Genomic DNA, 15,695 nt, shown 5'->3' with positions numbered 1-15,695 from the left:
GTGGTTTGGGTACTTTTTGGTTGTTGGATACCCATGCCTACCTTCCCTTCTTCTAAACAGCCATCTCATCTCTGACCTCCTTTTAATGAAAACATGGTAGTTATTTGCTGCTTCTTTTTCATTTAGAAATCAGGACCCCTCCTCTCTCAACTATGGAAATATCTGCCTTTCCTCTAACCTAATCAGTAATCAAAGACCCTGTGTGTGATAAACATGAACATAAGTCCCCAAACAATCAGACCACACTTACATTGGAACTTGGGACACTGCACATGTGGCGTATGGTTCTGGAGTTAACTAAGCAGGTCTCACATAATTCTATAAATAATCTTTATGGCGCATTTATGGGATTGAAACACTGTATAAAATAATCAGTGCAATTTTTAATGTCTTCATATACTGGCATGGTTATGTAATTGCCCATAAATCTTGGCACATGCATCTAAGTAGCTACATTTAGAAAAAAAAAAAAAAAAATATATATATATATATATATATATATATATATATATATATATATATATATATATATGTGTGTGTGTGTGTGTATATATATATATATATATATATATATATATATATATATGTGTGTGTGTGTGTGTGTGTGTGTAAAAAACAAGTGCCAATAAAATGTTGGATGTAAACACTAAAATACAGTAGCAAATCTTAAATATATATCAAACACATATAATACTGTAGCTTAATAAGAAACTAGTTAGAAATGCCACTTTGTAACAGTCTGGATTGATCGTCATATTAAGACATTTGCAATTTTAGAAAATGGCGTAGATTACTCCACTTTCATTTTCTCCCTGACTTCAGAAGGCAGAGTTTCAAACAAGGCATCCTCCACAATCAGACCACTTCGCTTCAAAGCCTTACAGGCACCCAGTTCAGCAGGGAGAGCTTCAAAGTGGTTGCCTTTGAGGTCTAAGAGCGTCAATAAAACTAAATTAGCAATCTTTGGAGACAGCAGAGACAAAGAGTTCTTTCCTATCTTTAAGGTCTTCAGCTTCTTGCAAAAATAAAGCTCGTCGGGCAAACTTTCAACTTTGTTGCAAGTAATGGAAAAGTACTGGAGACTCTGCAGAACCCCGACTTCAGGAGGGATGAACCGAATGTCATTGTATGACAAGTCCAAGAATCGGAGCTTGTTGCACAGAAAGAGGTGAGAAGGCAGAACCTCGATTTTATTGTGGCTGAAATACAGCCTCTCCAGACTCGTCAGTTTTTTAATGTGCTCTGGGATGTAGGGGATTCCATTGTGCCACAGTTTCAGGCACGTCAATTTCCGCAGGTGCTGAAAGCTGAGAATCTCCTCAATAGATTTGAGGTTATTTTCCTTCAAGTCCAGCTCTTGGAGGTTTACAAGGCTGAACACTGCGTGCGGTATTCTCTCCAGGTCGCAGTGCACCAGCTCTAACTCAGTCAGGTTGGTCATTTTCTTCAGGTTGTTTAGCATGACCAATTTAGTGCCGTCATTGTGAATGTAAAGCTTCTGCAGGTGACTGGAAACGTCGACAATACACTGTGGGATTTTGGTGAAGTTGCTTTTTAAGGAGAGCGTTTTAAGACTCTTCAGCTCCCGTAAGGAGTCGAGCGTAATGGTTTTTGAGACGTCAGGACTTAAGGAACCAGTGAGGTGAAGTTCCTCTAAATTTCTAAGACAGTATAACCAATGTGGCAGCTCCCGGTTGTCATCAAACTTCACTCTCAAGACCTTTAAGTTTTCTTTCAAAAATGAGGTGGCTGCGGAATGGATTTTTAAAGAACACTGGTAGAGGGCGAGCTCTTGGAGGTTCTCGAGCTGGGCGATAGATGCTGGTATTGTAACATTGTTTATGATCTCCAGCCTCAGGGACTGAAGCTCTGCTACTTCGAATATTGTGTCTGGAAGGCCGGAGAGCATAAAAAGCTGCAGTTCCAGTCTGTTACTGCTGTTTGTCTGCAGCCTTTGTCGAAGCTTATCAGGAGTCCACTCGTTGTTCAAGTTGAGTTGCTTTAATTTGTTTTCACTGACTTCGGACAGAAAGACGGCAAATCTCTTGGAGTACAGAGGATCGTACTGATCGATCATGTGAAGCATGAAGGAAAAGTCGTTTTTCACATCCGGGATATCATCGATCCCTGTCTCCTGACGCACATACTCAAAAGAGTACTCTTTGAGGGAGCGGTAGAACAACCAGTACAAAGTATAGAGACACGTCAGCCCGTAAACACTAACTAAACTCAGGTAGCAAAAAGAGAGTTTAGAGAACAAGTGTGCCATTGTGTGATTGCAGGAGAAATTTTTGTATCCAGTCATGTCTTGTATGTCCACATTGCAGCTGACTGTAAACTGCACTTTCGACACCAGCGCACTGTTATAGATAATAATAATTAGGAACTTTAAAACCTTCAGGACTGTTTGTCGAACATACATGCTGTAAAGCAGATCTCCCTCCTCTACATGCAGCCTGAACTTCTTGACCTTTTCAAACAATGCCTTGGCTTGTTCCCCTTCCTTTTTGTCAAGTGCTCCTGCTGTAGGCTTGTCGACCACAAGCTTTTCCGGGACCGATTTCAGGGACTGTGTTTTCCCCGAGTTGTCTTCCATCACCAGCGTGTTTAAGTTAGGTTTGTTAAGGGTGTTCTTTTTTTTGTCCTTCTCTTCTGGGTTTTCTCCCGACACCTCAGACAGAGCCCGGGTAGTCCAAGGGGAATCGAAACACTTCCCCAGTATAGATATGAAATGTTCAATTTTAGAGCTCGAACCCGGAAACTTGAACCAGAAGTTACTGCACAACATGAAGACAAGCGTGTGTATGAGCACCAGATAGGGGAAATACTTTGCGTACCAGTGCAGCGCCCGCTCGTAGCACATCTGGTTTATAAAGCTGTACTGCTGGATGTCCAGGTTGGTTTTTAGCCCCTTCATTTCGTTGACGGCCGGAGCTGGGGAGGGCTGGGCAGGTGGGGGTAGAGGAGGCTCTGGTGCAGACTCAGTAGTGGAGTTAAGAAGGAGAGTTTGGTTTGCCATGGAAATTCTTTTGGGAAGGCAGATGATTTTATCTTGCATTACCTATAGGATCAGGTAATAAAAAGAAAATACATATTAGAAATTAAATCATCTCACGTGGCAAGTACCTTCTTCAGCTTTTCTATATTACTGTTATTGTTATGCAGTTATACATTGCTCAAACAAGGAATATCCAGAGATGATAATGTTTACAGTATGCACTGACTCAGTCATTTACTTTCAGAATACTGATGTAAGGAGGGTAGAAGATAAGGCAGGTATGGCATGTGCACAATATTGGGAGCCTCTTTCCCAGCAGTCACTGTAATGTCAGGTATTTGCACATTACCTGACATTGCACCTATACTAAAATGGCTGTCAGGCATTAGTACAAAACAGGATTTGGGGATTCATAATAACAATATACACATCTCTGAATATTCCTAAATGGGCTGTAACAGTGCCTTTCCAGTGCAAGTTGATCACCTGATGATGCTTGTCCAGTGAAAGCTGTCTAAATGACCACTCGGAGGAATCCACACGCTATATTCAAATCAAATCACTTGGAAAACGATCACGCATTGAGGGGTTGAGCGTATTTTAAAAAAAATACATTCCAGTGATATTCCATATATCATTATTTAATATGTAATATTAAATATATTTTTTAAACTATTTACTAAATAATACAAATGCTATACTTAAATGAAGGCTTTGAGCTTTTTGTATGATAAGGTCGGTTAGTTTTCACTTACAATATGATAGCTGTCTGGCCACAGACACTGCATTGTAAGGAAATTCATTCTGCTGTTTTCATCTTTGCTCCCAGTGTAGAGGAACCCAAATCAGGACCTCACAACAACTGTAACCTACACATGACATCTTAGTATGGAGCAGTGATATACACTTGGAGAACTTTCAATCCATTCCAGTCCGGTGCCTGCTCCCAACCGTGTTTTTAATTGTTTCATTGGACCTAGAGGTTCAAGGGTCTGGTTGAAGCAAAGACCTGGCTTGGAACAAACTCAAAAAGCCACTTGTAAACAGTACTGCTATAGAAAGAGAAGGAGGAACGAGGACTAGTGCCAGGCTAGAAAAGTAATCTTGCTTGGGAGTCACACAAGACTTTCATTTATAAGATTTTTTTTTCTTTTTGCATGGCTCCCAAATAAGATTTTTTTCATAAATATATATTTATTTTAACAGTGATGAGAACTAAAATACATTCAGAAATGTTTAATGTATTTGTTCACTGTTTTTTTCCCCCTCTCATACTAATTTTGCTTAATTAATCATGTACCTTGCAGCATATTCCTGGGTGAAGTCAGCAGACTTTTCACAACTGGATAGTTAAAAGCTAACACAGGCTAAAAGCATTCCTGCAGTCACTCTGTAGTCCCTTGTGAAACTTTAATTGGCATACATTTTGAAACCTAAACTACCAATCTATGCACTACATGCTCTTCTGTACTTAGGGCCTTATTAATACAACTTAGTTTTACCAACTTTAGGGTGTATTTTTTGCAGCGTTTCTGCAGCTGAGAAAAATACCATTGGTATGTAATTCTTAATTGTTATTAAATTAGTCATTTAGCAGATGCGTTTATCCAAAGTGACTTTCAGAGACTAGGGGGTGAACTATGCATCAACAACTGCTGCTGCAGAGTCACTTACAATAGGACCTTGTTTTTTTATGTCTCATTTGAAGGACAGACCACAAGGAGGTTAAGTGACTTGCTCAGGGTCACACACAGTGACTCACTGGCTGAGCCAGGGTTTGAACCAGGAATCTCCTGGTTTCAAACCACTGGATCACCAAACCTCAGTAATTCACTAGTATTTTAATTACATTAGCAAATCACTGTATTATCAGCAATGGCAACACTGCATACTGGTACTGACATTGGTACCTTATTAACAATGGATAATTTCATTGGACAGTAACTCCCTTGTGCTACCACTGCACCTTCACATATCCCCAGATCGTGATAATCTCAATAAGACGAGCTAAATAATACCCTTTCAAATTTCACAACTTCATTAGCAGTTCACTGGGGATATGCATTCTCCAGGGGGATAATGCATTTTCCAAAACCCATACTAAGGCCATAGAAGTGTGAATATGTGGACTGGATTGTCACACCTACCTGCAAAGTGCATCCAAACACTCCGATCATGAGCATGGCTACTGAAAGGTAGTCTGTAAAGACATCCCACCATGGCTTCAGCACTCGGAATGCTGGCTGCTGCTCTGAGAACTGCCGGAACTCTGTGACTGGAATCATCGTTCCTGTCAAAACACCAAGCAATCATTAGCAGGCTTGCTGTTTTCAAGTAATACAGATTCAAATGATGAACACAAACCCCCAGTACTGGGATGCCTTTTTTAAAAGATGATTAAATAATGAATAGCTTTTAGAAACTACACATTCCATTTAGGCAAATTACCAGTTTTCCAGAATAAAAAGATAATCCCTGGTGATAACAGATATGCAGTGTGCTCTGTTATGTATGAATTGTCATGTTTCTCAAAATGAAGTAATTGCACTTATTTAAAGAGATCTTAATATGTGCCGCTGAGTTGCACTTTAGTCCCCATACACTTGTGATTTGCTTTGCTTTTCTTTTTAAATGGCATAATAATATTATTCCTCCTAAACTCTGGAAACAAGGGACCTCACTGTGTTGCTTCTTCTGGCTGTCTTGCTTGACTGTGGAATATAATTAAGGCGCAATTAGCAGTTAATAAATAAAGCTCCACCAGAAACACAATCCCTGACTGTTTAGTCACCCCTACCTTAGAGTGTGAAGAACTGCGTTGCAGGGGGAGTTGTATTAAGTGAAACACAGAAGAATTACCAGGGTGTAACAGTCAACAATAACACAATGGACTCTAGGGTTCTACAGCAGGGCAAAATAAATGCTGCAAAAGAAAACTAAGCATCTGGCATATGCACAAAATGGTTGTGTATCAGGCAGACATCATTGCTACAGGAAACAATGACTGCAATAAAAGCAGCATTGCTATAATGTGCTATGCAAGTAAAGATACTCTGCTTCATGCAGTTGTTGTTCATAATCCCTCCTGTTTCTGGTAGCTGTATACCAGAGTTCTGAATGCTTTGCAAAGAAGTTCTGAGATGGCAACAATTAAATAGCTAGTATCAGGTCTATATGCGTTAAAACAAAACCTGTAAGATGCATTGGACCTTGCTGTGCATTTTTCTGTCTTTCAATATTTTGTGGGCATTATGAGCTGAGGTCAGAACCAGTGTTTGCTTGTCATTTTGTGCCCCAATCCTAACCAGAAGCGTGGTAATAAGTTTAGGTTTTTTGTTTTTTTTTTATTTTAAATTTTGATTTATTGATGATTGTATCAGATATAAGCACATTATATGACCTAAAGCACCTCATGCATCCTTTTGGGCATCGAAGAACTTACTGACCAGGAAAAACTGTAGATTTTTCCAAAACTATGTGTTGTCCATGAGTTTTCTGTATGGCTCATTAAGCTAGGTAAAGGGACAAATAACAAACATAAAATAAAAAGTACTTCTTCTGTGTGTGTGTGTGTAGGTTTTTTCCTTTATTATTACTATTATTAAACTGAAATAATAAACATGTGTGATGATTCAACTAAACTGCCTTTTACAGTGTTAGATTATGTTCAATACAATTATGGGTCAAAGAGTAAGCACAGAGCTAATGCAGTGATGATACATGGACAGTAATGCTGTTAATTGTGTCAGATGGATAACTGTTTATTCTGGCACCAGAAACAGGAATCCTGCTTTCTTTCCACACAATGACAGGGATTACGAACATCCTACTTCAAATCTTTTAAATATGGATGTGATGAACTGCATGCATAATATTTAGACCTATTTCCTAAGCATGGAATGACCTTCACCTTCACTGTTAAGGTACTGCAGTGATTCTGGTCCCATTTCTGGAATGTTTACTGAAGTTTTAACTTATACAACATAATTTACACACCACATTCCATCTGCAAACTGTTTAAAACCAAATGCAATCCTCATACACTTCATCATTAGCTGTTTAAGTTGTCTTTTCATAGCTTTACAGTCATGAATATATTTAGGCTATATTATAGTTCAATCACACATTACAGAGATTTTATTTATAATATGCTCTAGTATACTATGACCATGATTCATTTTCAAAAGGAACAGTTACATGTTTTGTTTATTCAAGAGTTGTTTATAGATTTGTCAGCACATTCGTTTTTGCATAATTCAATGTTTAGAAATCATGTTTGGTTCCAGGAAACCTAACATCATAACATGGCAATGCGTGTTTCCTGTGCAGCACCAGTCCATCATTAAAGTAAGACCAACTAAAGTTTATCTTTTAGACATGTTTACAGGAAATAACTCACCCAGTGTAATCTTGGAATAAATCATACAAATCCGTCAGGAGGAGCACATTTGTAATTAGTTCACAAAGCAATACAGGATGACTGCTTATTTCTAAGACCTTCCATTTAATAAGCTATACTTTCAATGCACATTAAAGCGCGGATGGCTGAAAAGTCACAATAACAGTTAATTGTATTGCGTAGTACTATATCTATATCTATATCTATATCTATATCTATATCTATATATATATATATATATATATATATATATATATATATAGTGCACCCAGGCCATTATCTCCTACGATGGGTCCCCATTATCTCCTACTCTTGTTTTTTAACACTTATCTACTGCCAATTTTGTGCGCTTTTGTCAATGTGGGTCACCAAGATGACTTAATTTGTTATGCTTGTGAAGAGTAAATCTTGTTAAGGTTGCCTAACAGAAAATACAGGTGATCAGAAGTCCTCTAATAAAAAGACCAATCAGCTAAATATGTCTTACTGTGCCACCCTGTCGAGATCCAAGGCGAATGTGTTAAATTTTCCTTCTCTTGAATTCACCATCAATGTAATAAAAAACAAGACCACCCTGTGACAGACAGAATGATTCTTGGTGATAAATCCCCATACCGACCTGTGAGGGCGCTGTGTAAACGGAACCGAGTGCCCTCGACTGGATGGCCAGACAATTCATTCCCAGGGCTAGAACAAAGATCTTCTATATACACAAGAAAGTCAACTCCCCCTTTTCTTCCGTCCCAGCCGAAGCGGTGCATCCTGGGAATCCAAAGAGTTACTGTGGCGAGTTTTCTCTTATCTCTATAATGTAAAATTTGCCTTATTACCTATTCCAAGCTTTCTCTTTTGAAAATGATTGCATTTTTTAGCAAGATTCATCTGTATTTATTCAGAGACACCCCTCCTTAACACATATGCATTATTATTTCTATGATCAATGTTTTCAATTTGCCTGACAAGAGCTCTTTATTGCCGTAGTGCTGTCAGAAATTGCCGGCTCTCATGAATATTTATGCGCAGACAAGGCAGGGGCATGGTTTGAGCTTCGGCAATATATATAGCTATATTATATATATATATATAATATATATCATATATATATATATATATATATATATATATATATATATATATATATATAATGTTGTTCTATTAATGGCTTTATTGTCTGACGATTGTAATTGAGGCAATATTCACTGTTTAATTATAAGCCTACATTCATACCTGTGATACACATAAATCAAGAAGTTAGAAATTACAGAAGATCATATTCAGAGAATTTTTTGTAACTGTGTTGCCACAATTAAATGCCGAACGCCTCTGAGGTATTAATATGTATGCCTATTAATTGTAGTCATGATGGAAATAATATTAATGTTAATGACAATGACAATAATAAAAATCGACCTAATTAACCCGCTATCAAGGAATTGAATTGCCACTGACCTATATATCCCACCCTTAACAACCAAACAACGCCCCTGTCTTGTCTGCTCATGAATATGCATAAGAGTCAGCAATTTCTGACAGCACTGCGGCGATAAAGAGCTCTTGTCAGGCAAATTGAAAACAGTGATCGTAGAAATAATAATGCCTGTGTGAAGGAAGGGTGTCTCTGAATAAATCCAGATGAATCTTGCTAAAAAGACAATGTTTTCAAAAGAGAAAGCTTGGAATAGGTAATGAGGCAGACTTTACATTATAGAGATAGGAGAAAACTCGACACTGTAACTCTCTGGATTCCCAGGATGCACCGCTTCAGCTCGGACAGAAGTTGCAATGTTAAATCAGCACAACAATCTTGTGTATATAGAAGAACTTTGGTTAGATGGCCATCTAGAAAGGGGGTGGAGCTACGGTACACTATCAACCCAGAAGGGAAACGATGTGGCAGTCGTGGATTGGAGGAGCAGTTGCACTCGTTAACCAAGGTGTCATGATTGACAGTACAAAAGGGGTCGTGACATGACTTGTGAACGTGTGTGTCTTTGCGTGTGTTCTACTGTGTTTATTATTTACGAACTGAGTCTTATTATTTCGGGGCTGCAACCTGTTGTTTTGAAACAGTGCAATACACAGATTATTCTTTGTGGTCGTAAGACTAAGATTATAACAATAAAACCTGTTGGGATCATGAACTTTGTTGTCTGTCTTCTGTTTCACAATCATCATCACTACACCTGTGCACTACAAACCACTTTGCCAGACACCCATAAAAAATGATCATTTTACTGTTATTTCTGTTGGCCCTTCCCTTACACTGCAAGAAATGTAATTACAAAATAAGAATGCACTTTTACTTTGTAATTACATTTTTATTACTAAAAGGCTAACGATAAAAAGAGAAACGACACACAAAACAAGAACAATAAAAAAATAAATCCATCACATTAACAAATGATTTGGTCACTACATAATTTATACACTGGCTAGCACTCAATGCTACTTTACAATGCATAGTGTTTATAAAGTCCCTTAGCCACTACTGCTGTGGTAAAAACATTTTTAGGACAATTTGTCAATGTCCATATTGAGCAGCTAAGTAAATGCCACACACGTGTACCCTACTTGTAAGGACATTTCTGACTGTGGTGTTCTTGTTGTCCATCTTTGGCCCCTCACCTAAAAAGTTTCATTGTTCCTCACTGATTTTTTTATACACAGCAGCATTGTAACCACACAGACTAATTGTTTAACCCTTGTGACTTTCTTACTGAGCTTGTGAAATGTAATACAGCACTCTGAGTCAAAGTCTTTGGCTTACTACTCTTGGTAATGTATCTTTTCTCTCATTTTCCAGTTATATGTAAAATACACTCAACAGCCCTTTTGGAATGCTGCATTTAAATGTAAGGATTATGTTATTTTCTGTAAGACCAGTAAATAAATATGACAACAGTATATCGTTGTTTTTTTATTTGTAAACTTCCTAAACATGGTTACTCAGTGTGACCAGCTGAATTAAAAACATATATTTCAGTATATTTCAGGAGGGACGGTCCACAAAGAGCTATCACTATCAAACAGATGTTGACCCACATGTGCTGTAGCAGCATCTCGAAAAGTTGAAAAGCTTTCTTTTAATAACAACGCATCACGACTCCGTCACTGTCATTATATATCAAAACAAACCAACAGTCGCTCACCCAAAAACATATTTAAAATAAATTATTCTAAAGCAATGTTAAAACCCCGCCTTGATGCTTGCTTCAGTCGGATATATACAGTGACCAAACCCAACTGATAAATAATCCACACACACACATATATATATATATATATATATATATATATATATATATATATATATATATATATATATATATATATATATATATATATATATATTCTTACTTCTTACCTTACGCTTGTTCTCAGAAGCCCCTACGCAGATTATCCTTTTGTTACAGCTGTCGCGGGTCAGTATCTAACGAAGGCGGCCTCATGTCCTTGTGGTTGCGGTATGCGATCACTTTGCTTTCCGCTATTTGTTAAACTGCATAATGTACAGTAGCACTGTCTCACAAGGACCGCGCGGAGGATCCTTCAGAGAGACTGAACTGACTGACTGCCATGGGGCGGAGCCTCGTGAGAAATTACTAAAAGGGTATATTGTAAACCATGCCCTTGCTATTGAGACGACGGAAAGAGACTCGTGTCTAGAGTTAACAAGCGGGTGGAACTGAATCCCACACAAGAACTGAATGAACTCACAGCCGGGGCGGCCTATACGGACCTTATTTCTGTTTTGTTTTCAGACACACGCACTGTTAGTATTTTACTCGGTCATGATGATCCCTAAAATATAAACGGTTTGGAATTAAATAGAGTTAAACAGCCCCTGTGTTACAAAGAACATCCTTCCTTTGATTAAAAGGGGTTGTTTCTGTTTTTGTGAGAACTAGCAAGGATGCACCTTTAAAAGAGCAGCAAAATGCCAGGAAATTGAAACAAATGGGAACATAAAACTCCCAGGAGCACCATTGCTTTATTTCTTAAAGTCTCCAGTGTTTAAAACAGTATATATTTAAATAACCTTAATTCTCCAGCGAAAACCACTGTTCTATATGTAGTCCTTCTTACATTATGCTATGTTACATTAACACATGGGCCTTTAAAACACAGCTAATAATTATATCTATTCAATTAGTGTCTTTAAAAGACACTTGGCTAGGTAGAAACTCAATTTTCTAATATAAAAATATACTAAAATATAAAGATTAACTCTACCAAAATAATAAAGCTACAATAATGTAGTCATGCCAACTGCACATATGACTGATAAAGTACAAAGTGATAAAGTATTTTTATTTTTTTTTAGCTGGGGTGCTGTACTTCTGTGTGAATTGAAAACAGCAAAGAGAATTGACAAAAATTAAATTCCGAAAGAAAAAAAAACCTGTATAAATATTTCCATACAGCTAAGCTGTCCTGATATCCAGTTACTGACACAGTCAGTCCAGCTCTAACAAACCTCTAACCATTGTATTACATATAAACGAGGTGCAACCTGAGGGTTGCCTCACAGTTGCTCTTTCTCAGATTGTAGCCAGTTTTCTTTCATTGCAGATGGAAGGGAACGGAATAGACAATCTTCTACAATCAGACCACTAGCTCTAAGGTTCAAACAGCCCCCCAGCTCCACAGGTAGTGTCTCCAGTTGGTTTCCACTGAGCTCCAGCTCTACTAGGTTCACTAGTTCACTAACCAGGGGAGGTAATACTGATAGACTGTTATTTCCCAGAAGCAAAGACTGGAGCATTCTGCACTGAAATAATCCATCTGGCAGCTCATCAATCTACAAAATAAAAAGGAACATGAAAAACTGAGATGTACATAAACTACTGTAACAAAAAAAACATGTACAAATACACTGCATTTCCTGTGGACCGTCCAGATACCAATTTATGAATTGCAAGGCAGTAATCAAAATCTACGTTAACTAAAATACCAATATAAGGTAATGCAACAATGACCGGTTTGACATTTGGGAAGAGATAAACCAATTTTTATTTAAGTGGGATTGGGTTTGAGGTGAGGGCACAAAATAACATAAATACGAAACAAAAATGTGATAATACAACTTGGTTGTATAACCCTGACGAATATAAATAATAAGCTTATCTTAACAGAATGTTTTCACCAAGCATGTCTAACAACACCAACAGACTAGCGCTTGTATGTAACAAGTGTTTTGGTCACGGGTAAATGGCTTAGCCACCGGGCTCTATAGTTTAGAACTGTTAAAAGTTTAGTTAGATGTCCTTGATAGAGTTAGGCTTTTGGTTTGTTTGTATATTTTTTGTTTTGTTCACGTGTTTATATTTTATCTGTGCACAGAAAAGCGCTTAAACTTGCAGTTCTGGTGTCTGGGTCAACTGTTTTAAGGGCCAAAACCAGCCTTGGCCAGGGGACACTACTTACATTATTGTTGGTGACGGCAAAGTACTGTAACTTCTTAAGATAGTGTATTTCATCTGGAATAAAAGTTAAGCTGTTGTGACTAAGGTCTAGAAGGGATAGTTTGCTGCACAGGAAAAGCTGTAGAGGAATGGTATCAATGTTGTTATGGCTCAGGTAAAGTTGCTCAAGACTTTCCAAAGCCCCAATATGCATAGGGATATATGCAATGTTGTTGTGCCACAGTTTGATAGTGCAAAGTCTCTGAAGGTGCTGAAAACTAATAATTTCTTCAACTGTTTTAAGATTGTTTCCTTCCAGATCAATTTCCCACAGATCAGTAAGACTGAAAACTGAGTGTGGGATTCGCTCTAGATCACAGTTGACAAGCTTAAGGCATGTGAGGTTTATCATCATTTTGAGGTTATTTAACTCTGTTAATCTTGTGCCTTCATTGTTTACAGATAAATTCTGCAGGGAAGACAATGAGCAAGGTATCACCTGTGGAATGCATGGTATACTGTTCTTTAAGAACAGAACTTTCAGATTTTTAAGCTTTGCAAGTCCGTTAATGAATTGAGCATTACTTTCTGGAGGCAGGTCCAAGTAAAGTTCCCTGAGGTTTATTAAACTAAACATCCACTGTGGAGCTCTATCCATATCTGTACATCTTAACCTTAATATTTTAATGTTTTCAGACAGGAAACTTAGTGCTGGGAAATCCACAGTAGCTATCGTATGGTTAAGCCATATTTCTTTCAGATTGACAAGCTGCGTTACTTTTAGTAGGAACCTGGCATCAGGAATGAGCTCGAGCTTTAGGACTTCAAGTTCTTTTAACTCAAATACAGCATCTGGAATCCCACTGAGTAGTAATAGTTGCAGTTCTACTTTGTCTTGTATATTACGTGACAGCTTTTGCTTCAACTTTTCAGCAGTCCATGTATCGTTCAGATTAATCTGTTTAAGTTTGTTTTCACTGACCTCTGATAAAAAGACAGAAAAGCGTTTAGAGAAAAGAGGGTCGTATTGGTCTAACAAGTGAAGGATAAAAGCAAAATCATTCTTAAGATCCGGGATGTCACTGTAGCTGCTTCCTTCTCGAACAGACTCAAACGAGTATTGTTTAAGAGAACGTCTGAGCATCCACCAAAAACTATAAAAACACATAAGCCCATACATTATAACTAACACCACATAGAATGATGCAAGCATTTTGAAAATGGTCGCCAAAGAATGGACACAGTGATATCTCTGATACCCTGTAAATGCTTGTATGTCAACCACGCAATCTAAATCAAATGATATACAAGTAGTAACATAAGGGATATAAGCCATAATGATGAAGAACAACATCAGTTTAGCCAGTATCTGATTCATATATAATCGATATATAATGTCTTTTTCTTCAACATGCATTTTAAACTTTTTAACTTTTTCAAAAATTGCTTTAGCTTGTTCACCCTCTTTTTTGTCCAAAATACCAATTGGGTCAATTCCCACTAAATTATTGGGTCTAACATCACCATCCATTGAAGATGATGACTTTAAAACACTATATTTGCTCAGAGTGGACCGCTGACTGTTTTGTTCAGCAACCGTTTCGGACAAAGCACGAGTGGTCCAAGGAGAGTCACAACATTTACGTAAAATGGAAACAAAGTGCACAAGTCTTGAACTTGTACTGGGGTACTTAAACCAAAAATTGCTAACCAGTATGAAGATCAACGTCTGGGAGAGGACCAGATAGGGGAAGAACTTAGCAAACCAATGGAGTTGTTTCTCATAGCACACAGCATCAATGTACGAATACTGCTGCAAATCCAGATCGTTTATAATTCCAGTTAGGAGTGGGATACCAGTACTGGTGTAGCTTGCTGAGCTATGATTTGCTGTGCCCAAATCTAAAGGAGGTGTACAACCATGATCTGAAGACAGCTGACAAGGAACACAAAGAATCTTGCACTGGGCAATTTGCAGAGTTCCGCCAACAGCAGCGACCATAAGCATCATAATGGAGAGGTGGTGGCTGAAGACATCCCACCATGGTTGTAGAACATGGTACAATGACCGACCACTGACAAAGTGTTTGAGCTCGCTTCCTGAAAGCATTTCTTTGATCTGTGGACAGAAAACAAGAAAATACCAGTTAGAACCTAAGAAAACAGCGAAAAAAATATTGCTAGGCTCAACATCTTGCTGTGACACTGTTCAATTAATACAAAGTCAACATAACGAAAATTAACAAATATTTATTGTTATTTACACTCAAAACTCAATGCCAGGAGTCATGTGGTTGTGTGCCAGAATAACCTGTGAGTTATGAAAGGCTACCCCTTATGTGCATTTGGACACTGTTTTTAAAATATTTGTTGTGGTCGGTTGCTGCACTGTTAGGTATTCATTGTATTGGAAAGACAAATGAGTACATTAAAGGACTGTTCCAACATATCAGCAGGTATGCTGTAGGCTCAGATAAGTCTTACAAGAGGTGCTGACCAAATGTACCAAATGTGAAAGCTTTGTCAAACCAATAACCTTATTTTATTATTACTTTTTTAATGGTTTACAATATACTTGCCTACTGAAACAAACTCTTTTGTTACTCAATCTATGTTAAAATAGTGTGGCAGGGCGAGAGCCGTGCTTTTAAATAAAGTGCAGTGTTTTGTGTGTTTTGGTGGTGGTTGGCAGAGATGGGGTTAATTCCAGTCCCTGCCAGAATCATGTGAGAATGTCGCTGCTCCCAAATAGAGTAATTGGGAGCAGCCACGTGCTATAAAAGAGCCGAGACAGGCAGGCAGGCAGACTCCTATTATTTTTATGTAAAACCTCACTGTGATAGTGATAGTGATAGTGACAGATGTGGGTGAGGGATTTTCTTTTTAATTTTGT

At 37.9% G+C, this 15,695-nt stretch overlaps 2 protein-coding genes across 3 annotated transcripts; both read right to left on the bottom strand.

The window, feature by feature from the left end:
* Nucleotides 1-551: 551 nt before the first annotated feature.
* Nucleotides 552-10,973, bottom strand: LOC121326423 (volume-regulated anion channel subunit LRRC8C). The gene is made up of 3 exons (XM_041269678.1): nt 10,762-10,973; nt 5,146-5,288; nt 552-3,061 (listed from the first exon to the last, which is right to left on the bottom strand). Exons 2-3 carry the CDS (start codon nt 5,281-5,283, stop codon nt 791-793), a joined length of 2,409 nt encoding a protein of 802 aa, XP_041125612.1. The 5' UTR covers nt 5,284-5,288; nt 10,762-10,973; the 3' UTR covers nt 552-790.
* A 949-nt stretch (nt 10,974-11,922) lies between these two features.
* On the bottom strand, nt 11,923-14,912 carry LOC121327425 (volume-regulated anion channel subunit LRRC8B-like). Of its 2 annotated transcripts, none has more exons than XM_041271486.1 (2): nt 12,816-14,912; nt 11,923-12,189 (listed from the first exon to the last, which is right to left on the bottom strand). In XM_041271486.1, exons 1-2 carry the CDS (start codon nt 14,910-14,912, stop codon nt 11,923-11,925), a joined length of 2,364 nt encoding a protein of 787 aa, XP_041127420.1. The 2 variants fall into 2 exon arrangements, with proteins under 2 accessions (XP_041127420.1, XP_041127419.1); XM_041271485.1 differs by having other exon boundaries at nt 11,923-12,198; nt 12,825-14,912.
* Nucleotides 14,913-15,695: the final 783 nt, after the last annotated feature.

The sequence above is a fragment of the Polyodon spathula genome, chromosome 14, assembly GCF_017654505.1.
Source record: "Polyodon spathula isolate WHYD16114869_AA chromosome 14, ASM1765450v1, whole genome shotgun sequence".
NCBI lineage: Eukaryota > Metazoa > Chordata > Actinopteri > Acipenseriformes > Polyodontidae > Polyodon > Polyodon spathula.
Note: the sequence above shows the minus strand (reverse complement) of the source record. Positions and strands in the feature narration are given on the sequence as shown.